Source organism: Diospyros lotus, chromosome 3, assembly GCF_014633365.1.
Source record: "Diospyros lotus cultivar Yz01 chromosome 3, ASM1463336v1, whole genome shotgun sequence".
Taxonomy (NCBI): Eukaryota; Viridiplantae; Streptophyta; class Magnoliopsida; order Ericales; family Ebenaceae; genus Diospyros; species Diospyros lotus.
The window spans coordinates 36,642,454-36,664,144 of NC_068340.1; the positions used below are offsets into that span (position 1 = coordinate 36,642,454).

General features: G+C 34.1%; 2 protein-coding genes across 4 annotated transcripts in view; one reads left to right on the forward strand and one right to left on the reverse strand.

Annotated features, from left to right (window-relative positions):
* The first annotated feature begins 6,704 nt into the window (after positions 1-6,704).
* Positions 6,705-7,788, forward strand: LOC127797434 (ethylene-responsive transcription factor ERF106-like). The gene has a single exon (XM_052330330.1). The coding sequence runs from the start codon at positions 6,912-6,914 to the stop codon at positions 7,593-7,595; it is 684 nt and encodes a 227-aa protein (XP_052186290.1). The 5' UTR covers positions 6,705-6,911; the 3' UTR covers positions 7,596-7,788.
* A 5,544-nt stretch (positions 7,789-13,332) lies between these two features.
* LOC127797433 (ATP-dependent 6-phosphofructokinase 4, chloroplastic) overlaps positions 13,333-21,691 on the reverse strand; it is a 28,287-nt gene continuing 19,928 nt past the window's right edge. The window contains exons 13-15 of one of the 3 annotated variants that reach the window (XM_052330328.1): positions 21,269-21,423; positions 13,628-13,843; positions 13,345-13,466 (exon numbers count right to left, since the gene is read on the reverse strand). In XM_052330328.1, coding sequence (XP_052186288.1) covers positions 13,676-13,843; positions 21,269-21,423 — 323 coding nt within the window. In that variant the 3' untranslated portion in view covers positions 13,345-13,466; positions 13,628-13,675. Of the gene's footprint in view, positions 13,844-21,268; positions 21,424-21,691 lie in introns of all 3 variants that reach the window. The other 2 variants (XM_052330329.1, XM_052330327.1) reach the window with 2 other exon arrangements.

Below are 21,691 nucleotides of genomic sequence, written 5' to 3' on the forward strand. Positions count from 1 at the left end.
AAGTAATCATAACATTTTACAAAAAAAAAAAAATCCCTTAACCCATTGTAATAGTATAAATAATTCCGAGATCTTTCCCTGGCCCTCTTGCATGGAGCTATTTATCTATATAAATGTATTTATATATATAATTAAACATATACATCAAAATGATATCTACCGTCCTTTTGCCAAGAAAAAAAATTAATATCAATAGAATTAGTTGTCACATCAAGAATGTTATCAGAAATTTAATACGATAGTGGTATTTTAGGGTGTTACTGAAAATTCTTCTTCTCCATTCATCTGTATAAAAATTTGTATTTATACATTATTAATATATGTATATCACGCAAGTGAGTGAGACATTTATATGTGTGTGTATATATATATAGTCAGCTTCAGGGGGTTTGAATTTGGAACAAGATGATTTTCAATAAGAAGACAATCATTTCCCCATTGTGGCAATTTGGCTTGGCATCGCTTTCCCTAGGGTCCCCATGGAGGAGGGCCCCCCAAATTAATAATTAATGAAAATTTATTTTTTTATGTTTTGAGATGTAAAATGTAATTATTTTATTTTATGATAATTTTTTTAAAATTCATACTTTATTTATTTTGTTATTTCATTTGAAGGAGGGACTCTTAATTTCTTAAGTTTATAAATTATTTTTTAATATTAGACAATATATAGTAAGATATCATTTAACTTTATAAGTTTATGGATCATTTTTTAGTGGTAGACAATAAATAATGTAGTGTAAACTAATAATATAACAGAAAAAAAAAAAAAAGGTAAGAAGTGATATTATTTTAGGAGAATAATTTGATAAAATAATTTTTTAGACAATGAAACTTTCGTCTCGGAGTCTGTATTGATTTGGACATTAAAAAATAATAAAAATAAATTAATAATTTTTAATTTATAGATCTAATAGTAAACTCTTCACATTTTTTACTTGTTTAATTTTTATGTTTTGAGATCTTTTTTTCATGTTTATATTATCAATTAAAAAAAATTACTTTTTGATTTTATATCTCAAAAAATAAGAAAAATAAAATTTTTATTTTTATTTATTTTTATTTTTTTAGAGGACTAGTAAACTAATTATTAGCTAAGGCCCCCACCCTCCTTTGAGCCGGCCCTGATTGCTTTGGAGCAGTTTGCTTCCTTTCAATGCGTCCCCATACTGCTTAATTCGTTTGAACGTACCGTTACGTACGTATACTTCTAGTTAATTATTATATTTTCTGGGCTTTGGAAGCTGCTAATTAATTAAGAATGGTCAAAGCTTAGGTTAAAAGCCATGGAAAAATTGTGATAAAAAGTTCTGCAAGCTGACCTCAGTATAACCAGAAAGCAAGCTTCTCGGAATATCTAGCTAGAATTAATCAATGTGGCCAATCCCTAAAAACAATTATATTTTCACACTCAGTTCATGGTACCCAAATCAAGTCCAAGTTCAACCCTCAATCCCAACTCCCCCAAGTTATTTTTTCACATAATATATATATATTTAAATTTCCTAAAAATGAGTGTTACTAATTTTTGAAACATAAAATGTTGGGGCAAGTTATAGTTGAAAATATTAAAAAATATTTCCTGCAACTATCATGTCTTTGGATTTTTTAATATTTAGAATTATCGTTTTTGTGTAGTTTTTGTCGAATGAAAACTTTGCTTTATTGCGTAAAATAAAAAATCAAATTCATAATTTATTAATATAAATTTTAATTTATCTTGATTGAATCGTGTTCAATATTTCAATGCTTATTTTGTGTGTGTATGGGTTCTAATATTTTTCAACCCTCATGCGAAAAATTCAAACACCTATGATGTCTATTCTAACAGCAAGGTCCACCTAATTATGTACCCTATATATAAGTGTCATAAAATTACTTATTTCAGTTCAATGAACCAAATGGGAATATTTTGTTTGTGTGTGTGAGTGAAAGGAGAATTCAAGAATTCTACTTATGATTTATGTCACTGTCGATGTCCCCTCAAACCATCGGCGGCCGGGCTGGTTGTTACCGGCGGCTGAGATGGCATCTCAATTCTCAACTGCATGGTTTTTCAGAAATAAAAGGCTACTTTATTATACGACCAACCACTGATTGAGTCAACTTAATTATAATTAATTAATTTATTTGGGAAAGTGATGTACTGCAAAAAAAAATTTAATTGACAGATGCTATCAAGTCAAAGTAAGTTTCATTAAAATTCCAACAATTATAAACTACGTGCTAAGTTGTTGTTTAAAATTTTATTCCGTAATAAATTAATATAATATAATATAATATATGATTGCTCTAATTAACAGTGCGTTAAGTCCAACAATTAATAACTAATAATAAAGAATCATAAAAGTCACCTTTACAGATAGGCAAGATCGAACCGAAAAGATAGCCACCCACTTGAAAAGATTGAACTGAAAATGATTAATTCAATCAAACTAATAATAATATTAAGGGTCCTATATGTATGAAGAAGTCCATTCTGAGCTTACCCAAACCCAGGAAGAAGAAAAAGAAGAGGAGCCTTACTAATAATAATAATAATAATAAATTAAAAACTAAAGAAGAAGAAGAAGAAGAAGAAGGATATGGCTAGCAACGTTGAGTTAGTCAACAGAAGCCAAATTTGGGTTTTGTAGGTTAAGCTTTTGTCAATATCAAATGAATTCTTACATCTATTTAATTAGTTTTGCCAGTAAATTTTTTTTAAAAAAAAAAAAAAAACAAGAATAACTACAATAAAGTCAAAATGTTTTGAAGGTTTTCAGAGTCTAATTGTTAAATTGGTTATATATACTTTATTTAATGAGTTAAATTAATTATTAAACTTTAAAATTGATCAAGCAAATCATTGAACTATATAAAGTAGGCCACATTAGTCAACGTTTTCATTTTAATGCCATTAGGCACAATGAATGGTTGGCTAGGGTGACCCGTTATGAAAGTTTAGTAATTTATTTGTTTTATAAAGTTTAATTGTCAATTTTCCACAAATCAAAAAGTGGCAAATTTGTGGAAACATATTTAAAAATTTACAATTTAAATATGTGTCAGCGAAATTTGGAAAAAAAATATTAGAAACGATAAAAAAGATTCATTTTTATCTATCAAATGCTTGAATAAATTCTTAATCAAACAAGCCTAACCTGGGCCATAATTAAGAGACTGGGGTCAAGCATCACCTATAAGGTTTCCAGGCTAAGGTTGGCCTGTAAGGATGGAAGTCCACTAGACTTGGCATGTGTTAAATTTCTAAATAACTTTTTGAATTGTTCAAAAAAATTATTAAAAGATTTTATGATGAATAATATTTGTTGTCAAATAAAAATAAAAAATATTTTTATATTTACTCAAAAAGATATTCCAAAAATTTTCTAAACAGGTCCTTTATTGCAAAATTTAAATAAAAAAAATCTTACTCTTTAGATATTTAAAAAATGATGGGTTTTGCCACTCACTGTATCTATCGTAAAATAAAAAATAAAAAAAATCTTAAAAATATTTTAGATCTTAAAATATTTACGTTAGATCTTAAAAATATTTTAATTAGTAATTGAATTATTCGGACTAATAATAATTCTCTACATATATATTCACAATCACATAAAAAAATGAGAGAAATAGAACCTTACCATTACTTTTCATATACTAAGCTACTAATTAGATATTGTGATGATATTCCAGCTATTATTTATACGAGAATGCTATGTTACCCGCATCAGACAGTATAACATTTTCCCGACGCGGGCTACTCCCCAAACACCCCCTCTTTTTTTGTCTGCATCAAGTATAAATTTGATTATTTATATAATATTTTATAAATAAATATATATATCAATACAACATATATGTGATACAACACTAGTATATGTTATAATACATTACGTAACATAATAATAATGTCTTAATAATAATATGATCGAAAATTCTATTCATAACTCACATTATTGCTCTTCACAGTCATTCCCACCAAAATTCTCTTACATCTTTTAAAAATTCCATTTTATCTTTCATTACCCACAGCTACGACTATCTTCCTTCTCTTTTACTCCCCACAGCCACGGCCACCCATCTGCTACATCTCTCTCATTCCATCCATCTATTTCTCACTCTCTCACACGCATCTTTTCATCTCTCTATGTGTCTCCCCAAATACACTCACAAACACACACACACACACCAAAATGCATGGTCGTGGCCACAGAACCTTAGTTTCCGACTACTAGTAGTCGGGGAACCCTGTGTTCCCAACTACCAGCAATCGAAAAATCTTGGGTTCCCCGATTGCCAACAGTCGGGGAACCCTTATGTTCCCGATTAATGGTAGTCGGGGAACCTTGTGTTCCCCGACCCCCATGGGTCGGGAACATGTTTTTTTATTATTTTAATAAAAAAATTATTATAATAAAATAAAAAATAAAATTAAAAATAATATAAATAAATAAATTCTTGTTAATTAATTTAATAAGATAAATTAATTAATTTTAAATTTTTTAAGTATCAAAAATTTAACTCACGAAGATTTAAAATTTAAAATTAATTAATTTATAATTATTTAAAATATAGACATTTAAAAAATATATTTATTTGTATTTTTTTAATTTTATTTTATTATAATAAATTTTTTTAATTAAAATAAAAAAACGATATTCCCTGATCGCTGGGGGACTACCAGCAATCGAGGAAATGTTTCATGGCCGCGACCATGCGTATGTATGTGTATATATATAGGTGTATGTGTGAGTGTGTGTATATATGTCTGTGTGTGCATTCGGGAAAGAGATAGAGACATGGGTGTGATATATTTGTGTGTGTGTTCGGAAGATAAAGAGAGATAGAGAAATAGGTGTGAAAGAGAAAAAGAAATAAGTATAATGAAAGATAAATGGAGTAGATAGATAGCTGCGAGTGTTGTAGATGTGGAGAGTAAAAATAGAAGGAATGTGGTGTGATTGTGGATGGTTATGGAGAGTAAAGTAGGATTTTTGAAAGACAGGAGAATTTTAACCAAAATGACTCTGAAGAGCAAAATTTCCCTTATACGGCATATAAAGCATTTAACATGGTAGGGAAGGGTGGCCTAAATAATGTAGAGGGCACATGATAAATATAATATCTTCAACAGATCATGGGATCCACCTCAATTTTTCTCCTCGGGATTATCCATAGATGTACTGATAATGTGCATATAAGTAACATATTATTATATAACATTTATTGTAAGAACATATATAATATATGTTACATGTATTTTATTCTACAAATAAATTTTATATTTAAGATTTTGGTAGAATTCCATGGAATTCAATTCCTATAATTGAGTTCTAATTTTTTTTTTTTTTTCATTTCAAACAAAGAAAGTTAGAATTAGAAATAAATTCTTATTCATTGCAAATAGGGGGTTTAGTGTATTTTAAATTTTATTTTTTAAATAAAATATTTAAAGAGTATTTTAAGAAATACTTTATTAACATAATTTTATAATACCAAAAAGCGTGTTTGCTTAAATAGAAATACACAAGCAAAAAGATTTAAATGAAAATTTATTGTTTGATATTTGGCTGTTATAATTTACCTTTCAATTTTTTAAGTAAAATTTTAAGGAAATCAATTATTATTAAAAAGAGTGCTTACTTATATATATATATATATATATACATACATACTAAGAAAATAGATGTTATCACATTCTATAACATATACTTATTTAATTATAATTATAGACTACTTTTCTATGATACTCTTAATTATTAAGTTATATTAGATAACTTAATTAACTAATTTAATATTTGTATAGATTATCACCACCTTTTAAGTGATAAATTCTTCTCACCTTATCCACAAATCTTAGAGATGACTAGTCATTTTCTATTTCACTAAGTCGAACTGTTTAATAATTAAGAGTTGACATTACCAATGTCAATTTTGATGTAAAATAGTGGTTAATTTATAAATATACTTTTAAAACTCTAAATCATTATTTGGAAAGTAGTCAGGAATTGAGTTGACATTACAAATGTCAGAATTTGTGCGAATGTATTATTCAAATGCTTACGAATGATTATCTATTAATGGGTATAGGTTTTAGTCGTGCCCTTTTCAAAAATTTTAAGCGGGTATGGGTTTTAATCGTGCCTTTTTCAAAAATTTTAAGTGAGTATTCGAGTGTCTATATTATTAATGTTGATATTTTTGTCAAAAGCCTTTAAATTCTTAAGGAGGTTTGTTTAATGATGATTAAGAGTTAACTTTTACAATGTAAACTTTTGAAAACATCCTCTAAATCTTGTACATAATTATATAGTTTTTTTTTTCTTATTTTTTTGTTCAAATATATATATATATTGCTTATTTAATCGTTTGTTGTTTTCTTATTTACAGAAAATCTTTTAAGATAGCGTACAAAGTGAGTAAATAATGATAAAATGTAGTTGTAAAAAAAAAAGTCCAAAAATAGTAAGTAAAAGAAAAGTTAAATACTCTAAATAATAAAATTAAAATAACATAAAAAATATTTATTTTTTAAAAATAGTTTAGCAATATAAAAATGAGATATTGTTGTATATGATTTGGATTGGTTGTGCCCACAAGAGGCAATCTGTGTGTATTGAGGGAGAGAGGGGGTGGAAAAGAACATCATATTAAGTTGGGGGTGGGGGGTAACACTTAACAGTGACATGCAGTGCAGTGGGGGGGAACTAACCAGGCACCAAGTTGTGCAGTGCCCCCACTCCTTTCTAATATATATCACCATCATTCATTGCATGAAGAATTAGAGGATAAGCTCCAGACTTCAGCCTTCAGCCCCAAACCATATATGTATATATACATCCCCCCATTTCTTCCTTCCACAATCTCAAACAAACACCACTCCCGCCTCCACTCTCTCTCTCTCTCTCTCTCTGAATTTGAAGATGATGATGATGACCTCGACTGGAAGAAGCACAGAAGAAGAAGAGGAGGAGTTGTTGGCTCTGGAGCTCATACGCCAACACCTCCTCGGCGACTTCACCTCTACCGACACCTTCATCTCCTCCCTCAACTTCTCTTCTGCATCCCCATCTCTTCTCACCTCCGACAAATCCGATCTTTCTCCCTCGGCCTCGGGCTCCAACTCCCCCACTTCCCAATCCCTCAATCCCGACTGGGATTTCTCCAATCTCTACCATCACTTCTCCGACTACCAACTCAAGCCTGAGCTCGTTGCTTCCGACAATACCAAGCCTTGGGCGGAGGGGTACGACGGGTCGGGTTGCGTTCATTCTGCCGCCGCCTCCGCCGACCGGAGGCATTACAGAGGCGTACGGCGGCGGCCCTGGGGCAAGTACGCGGCGGAGATCAGAGACCCGACCCGGAAAGGGTCCCGGATGTGGCTCGGGACGTTCGACGCGGCTATTGACGCGGCGCGAGCCTACGACTGCGCGGCATTCAGGATGAGGGGCACCAAGGCCATCCTCAACTTCCCCCTCGAAGCCGGGAAGTCCGAGCCGCCGCCCATCACGGGGCGCAAGCGCCGCCCGGGTAGAACCCTTAAACCCGGGTTGTGTCCGGGTCATGTTGCGACCAAGTGCGAAACGACGACGTCTTCCTCGTCTTAAAGCATAAATAAATAGGAGGAGGAGGAGGGGCTGGTCCCAGTGTGAAGTGTTAAAATAGGTTTAAGAGTGCATAGTATATTATAATATATATATATATATATTCTTTTTTTTTCAAGAATGTAAGTATTAAACATACATATATATATATAATATATTATAATGAATGTTATGTGAAATTAAAATGGACCGACAATGTGGCTTAAACTCCATTCAAAGTCCGTCCGTATCATCATCATCATCATCATCTAATTAACTCAACCCCCCATGGCATGGCATGGCATGACAAAGATATAAATTTTAGCTTATTGCAAAGAAGACACAAAAGGACGAGCTCTATGTATCTTTCAGTCACATAAGTGTTTGTCCTTCTTCCTTCATCTTTCATCATCAAACAATTAATACTCTTTTTGACTTTTCAAGCATTTATAATTTCTCCAAAAAAATAAAAACTCCCTTTAAATTGCGTTTCAAAATAAAACTCTCTCCTCCTCCTCCTCCTCCTCCTCCTCGGCCCATAAGACCTTGGGTGGGTGGGTTGTACCCATTCTCAAAGAATTTATGAGATAAATCATAAACCTTCTAATAATTAATTATCTCTTGAACTACAAGCAACTCAACCCCTCCATCGGGCGGGCCCATCACATAATAAATTAGGAGTTTAATTAATGTGGAAATAATTCTTTTGAAGAGAGTTGAAAGAATTTGTTAAATAAATCCTCTCAATTTCTCTAGTTAGTTCCTAGACTACCACCACCAACCAAATTATAATGTAAAAATTACAAAATACATACACACGACGCACACGCGTGTAGGGAGGAGATGTTGACCGTACATCAAGATGATTTTTGCATCACTTAAGCTCCATCTGTGACCTTTTTATGGGCTGCTGTAATGTAATTAAATTAAATTATATTTCTATATATCACGGGGATGGTCCAAATGGACTTAATAAAATATAAAGTGCCTCGATTTTTTTATATTTTTTAAAGAATTTATTAGCTAAACAACTTTGCACCCGTCATCAGAATCCCATTTATTTATTGCTCTGAAAGATAAAAACAACTCAACAATAATGGACATATGTCTGCAGCTCAAAGTTACGTACGTGATGGCACCATCAACACACATGGGCCGTTGACTTTTTTCACAAGCCAACACAAAATGTTCACATGAAAACATACCCAACCCATAATTTTTGAATTTTTATTAAGAGATATCTCAACAACCTATAGCTACGTATACTTTAGTCCAACCAAAAAAAAAAACATTTTATTAGCTCGTGATACCACGGTAGGATATTTTCTATTATGATGTGTTTGAAACCTATCAATTAGTGTGCACCTGACTTGAGATTAGCGGAATAATGTTATTGGTATATCTTTATGTACACATTGGACTACACAAAGGTGTACTAATAATAAAAATATCTCTCATGAGACGCATAGAGGTGCACGGAGAGGCACATGGTATTTTGGTCATAATATCCCTTGTGTAACTCAAGATATACAAAAATATTGTATATATAGCATGATTCAGGTCAACTACATGAATGACGATATGATTGCAATATTGGAGAAAAAATAAGCAAACAAGAGCTAAAAATGTGGCAAAGAGTGTGTGAGATCAAATCTAAGAGCAACCGTGTGAAATGAATGGAGGGTTTAAGAAAATCTCAAAAGTTTGAATGAGATTAAAAATGGTTGCCTATAAAGTCTTTTAGAAGACTATTTATTTATACTATAATAAATCAAAATTCTTGATTATAAAGGAAAAGAATGTCTAATCTTGTGAATTTATCTATTTTAAAAATTGCATCCTAGTCACATCACTACTACTTGTTAAAGTAAATAAATAAAATATTTTAAACCCTAATAACTTAAATACTAAGCAGAATTAAATAGATAAAAATTACTAATAAGCAAAAAAAAAAAAAAAATCCTATGTTGCTAAGAGCTTGTTCTCTCGTGTGGTTATACAAACAAAAAAGTATTTTTATTGAACAAAACATTCTTGAAGATGCAAATGAATTCTTATAAGAATAAATTTAACAACAATATCCCCAATTCTAAATCTAGACTCTCAAAATCATCTCTTTTCTCAAATTCTCCTGATCAAGTGAGAAAAATCAACCCAACCCAACCCCACCCCCACCCTCGTAGGGTTCTGGGATCCTCACATTTCTCGAATCATTCACTCAAATCAAATGAGTCTTAAGTCGATCCTAAGTTTCTCAAATCAATCACTTAAATCAAATCAAATTAGTCCTAAATAGATCCCAAACCTTGTTCAAATATGTGATAACCAAAACAAGAACAATTTACATCTAATTAAAATATCTATGACTAAGATTAAGACGCCAAACAAAATTAAGACCATAAAATTAAAGTTTTTTAAATACACTTTAATCTAATACAAACTTCATAACTTATTTATGTGTTGAAATATAAATAATAACTAAAAAAAGTTAATATATGAATAATGCATATAATGTATATGTTTAGATTTGAGTTCATGATAGGAGTACCATCCCCACCTTCTTGGAACCCAATCTTTTGCCGTCCAATTTTTTTCTCAGACTTAAACCGAAAATGGAATTTATCTGTGTTAGAATTTTTAGCGAGAAGTTCTAATTAGTCTTAAAGATTATTTTTTATTTAGTTTATAATCTTATTTCATAATCAATTGTTAATTGTTGCTAGATAAGGGAATTTTAGCCTTAATGAACAAGAAAACTAGTCTATAAATAGGATGTTTGATTTGTTATTTAAGATGAGCAAATCACTTGTGAGAGACCAGTGAAAGCTAGGAATTGGGTGTAATTGGGACTTGGGGTTTAGAGAAAGAATATTGGGTTTTGTAGTTGTAAACTTTACTACATAGTAATATTTTTTCTCTATTGTCCTGATGACCGTGGTTTTTCTCTTTTAGGGTTTTTTATATAAAAATCTCTTGTGTTTGAGTGTGATTAGATCATCTTTTATTTTTTCTCATCTTATTTTTCTAACAAGTGGTATCAGAGTTTTGGTTATCGATTACCAGGTACGCAAAAGATATTCCAAGCATGATAAAGTTTGATTTTGAAAAGTTCGATGGGAAAATCAATTTTGGCTTGTGAAAAATACAAGTCAATGATATCTTGATTCAATGCGGATTACACAAGGTGTTGAAAGGCAAACCAACTTCTGAAGGCTCTAAAAAATCTGGTAGAACAAGTTTAGCAAATGGCTCTAAAGATTGTGACGCTGGAAGTTCGTCTCTCAATTTTGTGGGAGATGAAGATGTTCTCTAAAGAGATGAATACATCCTCGTGGCATGTCGTTAGACAACCAAAGTTGCCATGAAAAAGGATGTGATACTTCTAGTGGGTCCACAAAGTTTACACACAAGTATTGACTTGGCGGTGATGTAAGGTGTGTGGTGGAAAGAATGTTGATGGCTGAAAAGCTTCCAAAGAAACCAAGCATGGGGGTTGCACCATAGTTTTTCAGCAAGATATTTTTTGACATTGTGCCATAAAAATCGTAGGCTATATATGCTTAAATAGTTGTACCTTTTATAATGGGGTACGGTGATCTTAGTGATAGAGATCATGGTGATTATCAATAATAGATAGTCATGGTTGTCATTGGAGAATAGACACATGTTTTTAGGAATTCTCTTTGAAGTGGTGGTTTGTTAGGATTTTCAGCGAAAAATCCTAATTAGTCGTGTTATTGGCATTCTCGGACCACTTCTTATGGGTTGGACTCGACCCAGCAAGACAGCCCAATCGACTGAAGTCCAATAAGGCCAAGGCCGAGCTCGTCAGAACAAGGTCACACGTCGCCAAGACTTGAGCTCAGACCGCTGAACCAAGCGAGCTCCCAATGATACTTCTAGCTCATTGGCCTCATCGTTCAGCTTGCAAAACAACAAGATCGCGGAACAACTGGAGGCAGTGACCCACTTACTTTATCTAAGGCAAATCAGATCCCTAATAATACAAAGTTCACTCTCGATTTTATGGAGATGATAAGGACGCATTGTCCCCCATGATATCATCTTTCCACTTTTGTATTTTATTAAAATTATAAATACCCCACGCTATAAATAGGGGTCAAAAGCACCCTTGTAAGGGGGATAATAATGATATATCGTCTCTCTATCAGAATAACCAGAGAACAGTAGTGGAGTAGGCACAGTTCTAGCCAAACCACGTAAAAACTTCCATGTATACGATTTTTCATTTGTTTCTCCTCTTGGTATTTGTGTTAATTTCCTCATTGTGGGCTTACGAATTACGGTCAACTAATTCTAAATGTCAACAAGTCATGAAGATTATTTCTTATTCTCAATATTGATTTTTTGTTTAGTTTATAATCTTATTTTATAGTCAGTTGTTAATTGTTACTAGGCAATGAAATCTTAACCTTGACGAACAAGGAAACTAATATATAAATAGAATGTTTGGCTTGTTATTCAAAGTAAACAAATCACTTGTGAGAGACCAGTGAAAGTTAGGAATTGAGTGTAATTGGGACTTGGGGTTTAGAGAGAAAATATTAAGCTTTATAGTTATAAACTTTACTACATAATCATATTTTTTATTTATTGTCCTAACGATCGTGATTTTTTTCTTTTAAGGTTTTTCACGTAAAAATCTCTTATGATTTTTCACGTAAAAATTTCTTATGTTTGAGTGTGATTGGATCATCTTTTATTTTTTCTCATCTTATTTTTCTAACAATCTGGAAAATTAAAAAAAAAAAATCTCTTTGAACAAGGCAAATTCAAGGAAGGCCGGTGGATACAAATTGCCATCGCCCAGTAACATCAAAGCGAGTGTATATAAGTCGACCACACGCTAAAGCAAACAAGGTGGCAGAGTCATAACAGCGTACTGCAGCGAAATTAAATGTACCAACCTATATATAAATTCTAGGTGTAGGTGATACAACCGTTTTCATCCACTTGGGCACAGGGGGCCCTTCGTGAACTAGTTGCAGAAAGCTGTCTCAATATTCCTTGCATGGATACAATTTGCCAAAGCCAGGGACAGCTGCGAAATGATAGGAACTGAAAGCAAGTTGAAAACTTGAGACAGGCAAGCAGTGCAAGATATACATTATCCACAACTACAGGACTCCCCCATTTCTCTTCCTTGACGTCCTTACCTAAGTTTCCTTCCAAATCCTAAGAATCTATCTCGAGTTGCACCTGAAAGTGATTCTTCGGGGGATATTGTTAACATTTTTATCTATAATCATATTTTCAAAACAAATGAAAACGAAAACGAAAACAAAAACATCAATCATTTATTAGGTCAATTACATATGTCCCAATTCACCAATCATTTTTAGGCATAATTATATCTTCTACAAAACTATTATATCTCATGTCATGCTTACGAGCTAGGTAGCAAAAATGATGAGGCGGAAAGAAAATTCCCTAAAATTTTAGGGAATTTTCTAAATGTTCAACTTGGTGGGGGTAAACAGTAAATCTGTAATTTCAATGGGTCAGAAATATTTCTAATACTCTTATATAAGCACAATACGATGGCCTAAAGATTGTCTTTCAAAAGAATATACCATCCGACTATACATCTAAGACCATTGTTTTCTTTTCCTTTCTTTTTGTTCTTTTCCGCTTATGTAGCATTTCCTAGCAACACTTCTAACTTCTAAGGTCATCTTCCTTACTGTGCAAACAGATTTCAATAGGGAAGCGCCTCATTAAGGAAATTCCACACGGCATAATATATCAAACAACTCAGTATTTTCTAGTAATCGTAGGCCAAAATAGAGGCTCAATATATTGATATTTGTTCTGGATTCCAATTGTTTACGAATAGGTGATAGATTCCACCAAGTACTATTTAATGAATGTGACCTGAAAATAATCAAAGCAAATTTTAGAAGGCCAGAGCCTCTAAGACAAATATAAATACACAGTATCTTTCTTGGTAACAATGGTATGGGTATAATGCAACTAACTGCTCAGAAACTGTGCGATTGATGTTCTCAATCTAATGTTAAAGCAAAAGAGCATACTCAGGAAGTCCTGCATCTGCGAGTTCCCACTGCTACAGTCCTCAACGTTTAAGTAGAAGTAACCTTTGTTTCATTGATCATATCCGGAGTCTCTCTATCAACTTTTTCTAGCATCAACTCTGTTTTCGGCAAGAAAGTTGGTTGATTTGTGGACGCAAGAAGTCTAGCCCACATCCTGCCTGTTAACTTAACAGTGTTCTGGGTTTCAGTCACGCGCTGCAATGCCACAACATGCCATTAAGCATTAGTCTTTTCTTGCCCATGGCTTTATATTTGTGGACCATGAAAAAAGAAATAACTGAATTTGCTAAATGCAACTAAGCAGGATAATGCGACTTTCATTCTGTTAGTTAGATACTAGAGGAATAGAGGAAATAAGGGTATCCCCCCTCATAGATGTACAAAGTTTCGTGTGTGGGAGATGCATAATATGTTCACCCCTCTGCCCCCACCCCACCACAATCATAGCAAGTTTAGTTCTACTAGCTGGGGTTAGATTTGAACTAGTTAGGTATCCCTAACCATAACCATGTTGTGTAAGGTAATTATAACTCATCTCAGGCCTAAGAATTTTTATCAAGTTTTCTTTGGCCTTCATCTACCCTCTTTTGCTACAAACTGATTTCATTCAATCCAGTATTCCCACAACTTATCCACTAGTCTTCAGATCAAATGTTCAAACTATCTTAAACACATCTCAAGTATCTTATTTTCAGTAGGCACCTCTCCAACCTTTCTATAAAAAATCTCATTTCCAATTCTATCATTTCTTGTATGACAACACATCCATCACAACATCCTTAATTGCACTAATATTTTATACATCTTTGTACTTAATTATCTAACATTTTGTGCCATACAACAGAGCTGGTCTTATAGGCTATCTAATAAAACTTCTTTTCAAGTTCTAAAGGGATCTCACAATCATATAAAATATTGAAAAAATCTTCTCTGGTTTAACCATTGTGCCTTTGTTACATAGGTAAGATCAATAATAATAGCATAAAGTTGTATCTGACTCACAAGATTCTTACATAGTTGGGCACTTCAACATCACCGTGTCATTACCTCTATCTACATAACTTCAGACCAAGTTGTCAAAAGTTTAGTGGGATAAGAAAAACGTCAAGAAGGAGTTTAAAGACTACCACATAGCTCATGGATTTCTAATGTTCAACATGAGAATCATCCTTGTTTTTTTAATACATTCGGCGTGTGCTCAACATATTGGTCCAATGTAGTGCTACCAGTACAGGAAATGCGAGAGCCCTAAAACCAAAGAATTTTTACTCACCATAACAGAGTTTTGGTTACCAGATTATTCCTATTAAAATAAAAACAGAAGAACTAAGAAACAATTCTCAACGTAACTATGCTTCTTTTTTACCAAAATTGAGAAATAGCAAGAAGAATGTAAAAATTATGAAAGCACTATTATGCCCAAATATTTGTTGTCTCCAAATTTTTCATGTTAAAGATGAGAGCAAATCTCCAAGATTTGGGCCTCAGCTTTAAGTGAACTCAATTCAGATGTCTAAGGTAAATAAGAAAGCCACCAATCTTCAAGTCATGAGCTGATTGTGCAAAAACCAGATGTCTAGGAGAAATAATTTTGACAAGGATGAAGATGATTTCCAGATTCTGACCACCATTCGTGCTGGATGAGGGCAGATGGTAGCGCATGGTAACATGCATCAATTCTTTTCCACTTCACTGAATTGTATACTGACACCAGAAAATTCGTCATGTGCAAACAAATTTTAAGGGAAATCTTCAAGTCAAGACGCGTGGCAAGGTTATGATGCTGACAGATGAGTCCAAGGAATACCAGCTTCTCTCATCATCAGGACCATTTGCAGGTCAAGAGGAATCTTTTGATTGACAATGGTTGCATTTGAGGGCCATATAGTTATTCAAAATAATCTTAAGAGGGAAAATGGTAAGAAGCTGGATAGTACTGGTAAGGAAGTGGTATGTCAAGCAGCATCATTTGGTAATCAGTCCAAAAATAAGCAGCCACACTTTGTGGTGGAAAAGGGGGAAAACAACCTATTTGCTCGTATTGTAGCAAACCAGGTCATTACAGAGTGTTACACCTTACATGATTGTCCACCTAAAGCAAGTGTGGATGATCCCACTAACCAGCTGACTGCAGATTCTGTTTCTACCTCAGTTTCAGCTGGACAGGGTGTTATTTCAGGATCCGATGCTGTTTCTCAGCTTATTCCTGGGGAGGAGTTAGCTGAATTTTGCCAGTTCCAAGCAACTAAGAAGGCATGTACTTTAGCAGCTTCAGTTCCACAAGCTGCAGGTTCTGTTACTTTTCCAATAGCAGGTTCTTCTACTTCTCATTCATTGCTTAGTTCTTGGATCCTTGATTCTGCAACCTCTAAATACATTTCTGATCATATTGAGACCTCTAATACGTTGCCTTCTATTACTGTGGCTGATGGTTATAGACCACTCCCAGGGGCATAGGCCAAGCCAATCCATTACCTTCATTATCTCATAAATCAGTCCTGCATGTACCTCATTGTCCTTATAGTTTAATCTATGTTAGTCGCTTGACTAAATCTCTTGATTGTCGTGTTGTCTTTGATTCCAATTTTATTTTGATGCAGGATCAGAATGTTGTCTTTATCATCTCTCTTTACCATCTGTTTGTACTGCCACTACATCATACCTTTATCAATTCATTATAGATTGGGCCATCCTCATTTGTCTTTACTAAAATGGATTGTTCCATCTTTGTCTTCTTTATAGTCTTTAGATTGTGAATCTTGCCAATTGAGCAAGAATGCACACTCTTCTTTTCCAAATCGAATTAATAAAAGAGTTGATTCTCCTTTTTCTCATATATTCTCATATTTGGGGTCCAAGTAGAATTAAATCTAAAAAAAGGTTTTTCTTAGTTTGTTACTTTTATTGATGATTATTCTCATTGTACTTGGCTCTATTTGATGTAGGATCAAACTGAATTGTTGTCTTTATTCACTTCATTGTATAATAAGGTTAAGACTCAGTTTGATTCTTCTATTCATATCCTTTAGAGTGCTAATGTTGAGTATTGCTCTAAATCTTTTCTATCATCTCATGGTATTCTTAATCAAACTTTGTGTCCATACCACAACAGAATGGGGTGAACATAAAAATCATCTCATTGAGACATCTAGTACCTTATTGGTTCATATGCATGCTCTTCTTCTTTTCTTGGATGTTGCTCTTTTGTCCTCGTGTTATCTAATTATTAATTGAATGCCTTCTACTGTTCTTAATGGACACATTCCTCATACTCTACTTTTTCCTCAAGAACCCTTATATCCTCTTCCTCTTCATATTTTTGGTTCCACCTATTTTGTTCATCTTTTATCCCCAGAAGGGACAAAATATCACTTTGATCTATTAAATGTGTCTTCTTGGGGTATTCATGGTTTCAAAAGGGTTGTAAGTGTTTTTTCCTAATCTCAATTGTTATTTTCTCTCTTCTACTGTTACTTTCTTTGAGTCTAGTCCTTTCTTTGCTTCTTCTCGTTCTTCTTCCTCATCTCTTGATTAGGTTCTTCTTGTTCCTTCTTTCTCCTCTTTGGTTCCGACTACTACTTCTCCCATACCTCTTTTATTCCTCCTCATACTCTCTTGACACATCAGCATCATTCCCAGCTATCTACTCTTCCAGCTCATGTTCCTCCAAATGCTGCAGTCACTTCATATGCTTGTCTCCCTACAGGTGCCATTACTCCTTCAGTGTCCGGTCCTATTCAGCCTTCTCTTCACAAAGGTACTCATTCTCCTCATAATCCTCGTCCTATTTACACTTTCTTGAGCTATCATCATTTATCTTCTATCCGTTCTGCCTTTGTTTCTGCTCTTTCTTTTGTTTATATTCCTAAAACAAATGCAAAGGCCCTTGCTCATCCTGGTTGGTATCATGCCATGGATGAGGATATGTTTGCTTTGATTGTTAACGGGACTCGGGATTTGGTTCCGCTCTCTCCCAAGAAGTCCTTAGTTGGTTGTCATTGGGTTTTTACTCTTAAAGTTAGTCCTAATAGATCTATTGATAGATTGAAAACCCGCTTGGTTGCCAAGGGTTATATACAGATCTTTAGCCTTGATTATGGAGATGCACTTTCCCATGTGGCTAAGATTGATTTAGTTCGTTTGTTTCTTTCCATGGTTGCCATTAAACATTAGCCTCTTCATCAGCTTGACATTGAAAATGCTTTCCTTCATGATGATCCTCTTGAGGCAGTTTACATGGAGCAACTACATGGGTTTGTTGTTCAGGGAGAGTCTCACCTAGTTTGTAGACTCAAAAAATCCTTGCGTGGCTTGAAGCAATCACCCAGATGTTGGTTTGGTCACTTTAGCTTTGTAATTCAATCTTTTGGATTGATTAGGAGTGAAATTGACCATTATATTTTCTATCGTCATGCTCCTAGTGGTGCCATCTATTTGATTGTCTATGTAGATAATATTGTCATAACTGGAGATGATGAGCATGGGATATCTCAATTGAAGGCTCATTTGTATTCTCATTTTCAAACTAAAGATTTGCATTCGTTAAGGTATCTTGGGTATTGAGGTTGCTAGATCTATGCATGGCATCTGTATCTCTCAAAGGAAGTATGCTTTTGATATTTTGGAGGCAATAGGCATTTTGGATTCTAGCCCATTGACGCACCTATGGATCCTAATTCTAAGCTTGTTCCTGAATGGAGGGGGGGAAGAGTCTATTCATGATCCAGGGCATTACAAGAGATTGGTTGGGAAGCTAAATTATCTTACAATTAGTTAACTAGATTTTACTTTTGTTGTTAGTGTGGTTAGCCATTTTTTGGATTCTCCTTGTGATGGTTATTGCGATATATTAAGAGTTTGCCTAATAGAGGTCTATTATTTGAGGGTAAAGATCATACACAGGTGATTGGTTAAGATGATACTTGTTGGGCAGGTTGTCCATTTGATAGACGCTCAACTTCTGGCTATTGTGTTTTGGTTGGAGGCAATTTGTTTTTTTGGAAGAGTAAAAAGCACATGTTGTTGCTAGATCTAGTGTTGGAGCTAAGTATAGAGCCATTGACATTAGCTACATGTGAGCTGATTTGGCAGAAATAACTTCTTAAGGAGCTACTGTTTGGTGATTTAGGTTCTATGCAGCTTATGTGTGACAATCAGGCTGCTCTTCACATTGCCTCTAATCCTACTTTTCATGAAAGGACCAAGTATATTGAAATAGACTGTCACTTTATACGAGAAAAACTGGTTTCTAGTGAGATTTCTATGGCATTTGCTAGGACTATGGATCAGCTAGTTCCAAGCTAGCCACATATGATATGTATGCACCTGCTTAAGGGGAAGTGTTGAGAACATATTAGTTTGATTGTATTAGGTGTTGTATATATTAGTTGTACCTTGTACCTAGTTCAGCTAACTTGTACATAGCAGTTACAATAGTTTAATATAAATACTTGTAACCCTAGCTAAGTATAATTGAATCAGTTTTTCCCTCCAATCTCTCTTTTCCCTCTCTTCTTTTCTCTCAGTTCAGCATATCATTTCACATGCATTGTTGTCTTTGAGGTATAATGAGCTATATTTAAAAAAAAAAAAAGCCAAGGGGCATTGTATTTATCAGGGATTTCAAGAATATTAGTACCAAGAGTGATACTACTAGTCAAATGGAATTAAGGCTACCCATAGAAAATGGGGGTCAAGCGGTTCCTGAAATATCCCAAAGGAAATATCTTAGATTTCATGTCAATTTTCTCATCTAAGGCAGGTGCATGTTCTCAATGCTAGGTGACATTTTAGATTCCATGTCAATTTTCTCATCTAAGGCAGGTGCATGTTCTCAATACTAGGTGACATTTTAGGTTGGTCCATCCTCTCCAATAGTGGATACCAGCATGCCCAAAATCCCTCCCTTGGGTTGGTCAGGAGTCAAAGTTCTCTTATGTAAGAAGAGTAACTTCCCCTGATGAGCCCTCAGCTTTGACCTCCAAACCACAAGAACTTAATAACCCCACACAGCAAAGTCCTTTGGCTCCACCCTGAAGAACCCAAAGGGATACCTCCTAGGTAAGTGAGAGGAACAAATGGCTCAGACAGCAAAGTGAAGCCACTTTTGAATATCCACTTAGTCATCATAAAGGTGATAATGATGCCTCAGGGAAGTCAGCACAATGGTTAACCAACACCAAGGAGATTGACCAAGTGCCAGGATCCTGCCATTGTAATGACTTGGGTGCTCACCACGGCAGTGAATTCTCAGATTGTGTGGAAGAAAACATGCCCCTGTCTAAGAGTAGGTGGTGCCTTAGTCCAGGTCATCCAGTTTTAGGCCAAGATGACTTGCTCATGTAGGGTGGCATGATTGTAACTAAGTGCCTACACCGACTCCTTATTTGCTGAATATAACTCCAACTCCACAAGCAATCCAGTTTGCCATAGATAAGTAGGTTGCTAATTTTCGATATTCCTTTTTATTTCTCATCAAACGAGTGCCTTCAGGAGGCTTCAAAAAGGTTAATTTTGATACTTCATTTAAGGATGGTAAGACAGCTATGGGTGTCATTGCAAGGCATCATTGTGGTCATGTCATGGCAACTAAATTTTATGCAGGTGAACCAGCTCTAGCTTTGACTGAAGCTGAGACCACTAAATTGGCATTGCGTGAGTCGACCAAAGGCAGATTCTGAAACAGCACCACTTGCTTGTAATAGTCAATAAGGAGGATCTACATTTTCTATTAGAAAGGCATAAAGGTGGATCAGTTTCTTTCATGCTAACTAAGGTAACACGCTAGATGATGCACTTGCTAAATGGGCTTGTAGCCTGCAGCTCCTGAGAAATTACCTCTACACATGAAGGAGGCTGCAAAGAAAGATTTGGTTTTTTCATATGTTCTATTCTGTTTCGTTGTCTTTTATTTTTTGATTCCTCTGTACTTCACTCAGCAAAACCAAAAAAGTTATCTTCTCCAAAATAAAGTTGGAGATATAGAAGAAGCTGTAAAGGAAAATTCAATCAACTTAAGGCTTGCATGCTCTCATACCAAGCATGACAGAATAAAAAACAAAAATAAGAAACGATTTCCTCTGGGGATTAAATCGATTTATTGAAGTTAGTTAAAGTCAACTTCATTTTCCATACAATTGCTTGACTCCTGTTTTAATTGTTTGTGTGCTTTCAAATTATTCAAATAGTATTTACTTTCCTGCAAACGTTCTTTGTTTTATCCTAAAATTCTAGGACCACACTGGTTGATGATTGATGATGTAGCAAAATGAAACCAATCAAGCACAGATTCATACAAGAAATAAGCACCAGCTCCAGAAACTCATAAAGACCATTCTCAGTATGAACCAGTCAAAAAAAAAAGTATAAAAAGATTAACAGATAAGTACAATGGAAGGCTTTTACACCAGCTTCTCTTATGGCCATCACCACAGGATTGGAGAAAGACATGACGGTATCCTTTTTTTAACTTTCTATTCTTCTTTCTTTTCCAAATACATAGAATTAAGAGTATTATGGTTTTCTGATCTTAGTTTTCTACTTGTTCTTAGTCAGGATCTAAACTTGTAATAAAATAAATATATAATTGCATAACCACAAAGCAAAAAATTAAGTGCTTACAGCTATTGGGATATAAGCATGTCTGCTGTTCACAGGTCCAACAGTGAAGCCTGTGTACCCTGCCATTGCTCCATGAACAGCACTCTGAGCAAGCAGTGTGCAGTATATATTGTCATATGCATTACTTGGAATAGCTCGGATCATGTATGTTGGATCTGCAGACATTTTTGGCACAAATCTTATATCAATGATCACTGTTAACATTAGAATGTACATTAGATTTGGTAAAGGAAGAATGAAGGGTTTGGGAAGGATCACGCTTGCTATAATATAAAGTTCATATACAAGTTGTCAAAAGGCAGAAAGGCAATTAAGAGGATATAAAGTTATTTCCATTAAAATACAGATGAATCAAAGGGCACAACCTGCTAACATGTTCTCTGATATGTATCTAACTTCCAAGACATTCAAATGTTAACTTCA

Bases quoted from the DNA above. Each gene is read 5' to 3' on its own strand.
- LOC127797434 (XM_052330330.1), top strand. From the start codon at position 6,912: ATGATGATGATGACCTCGACTGGAAGAAGCACAGAAGAAGAAGAGGAG.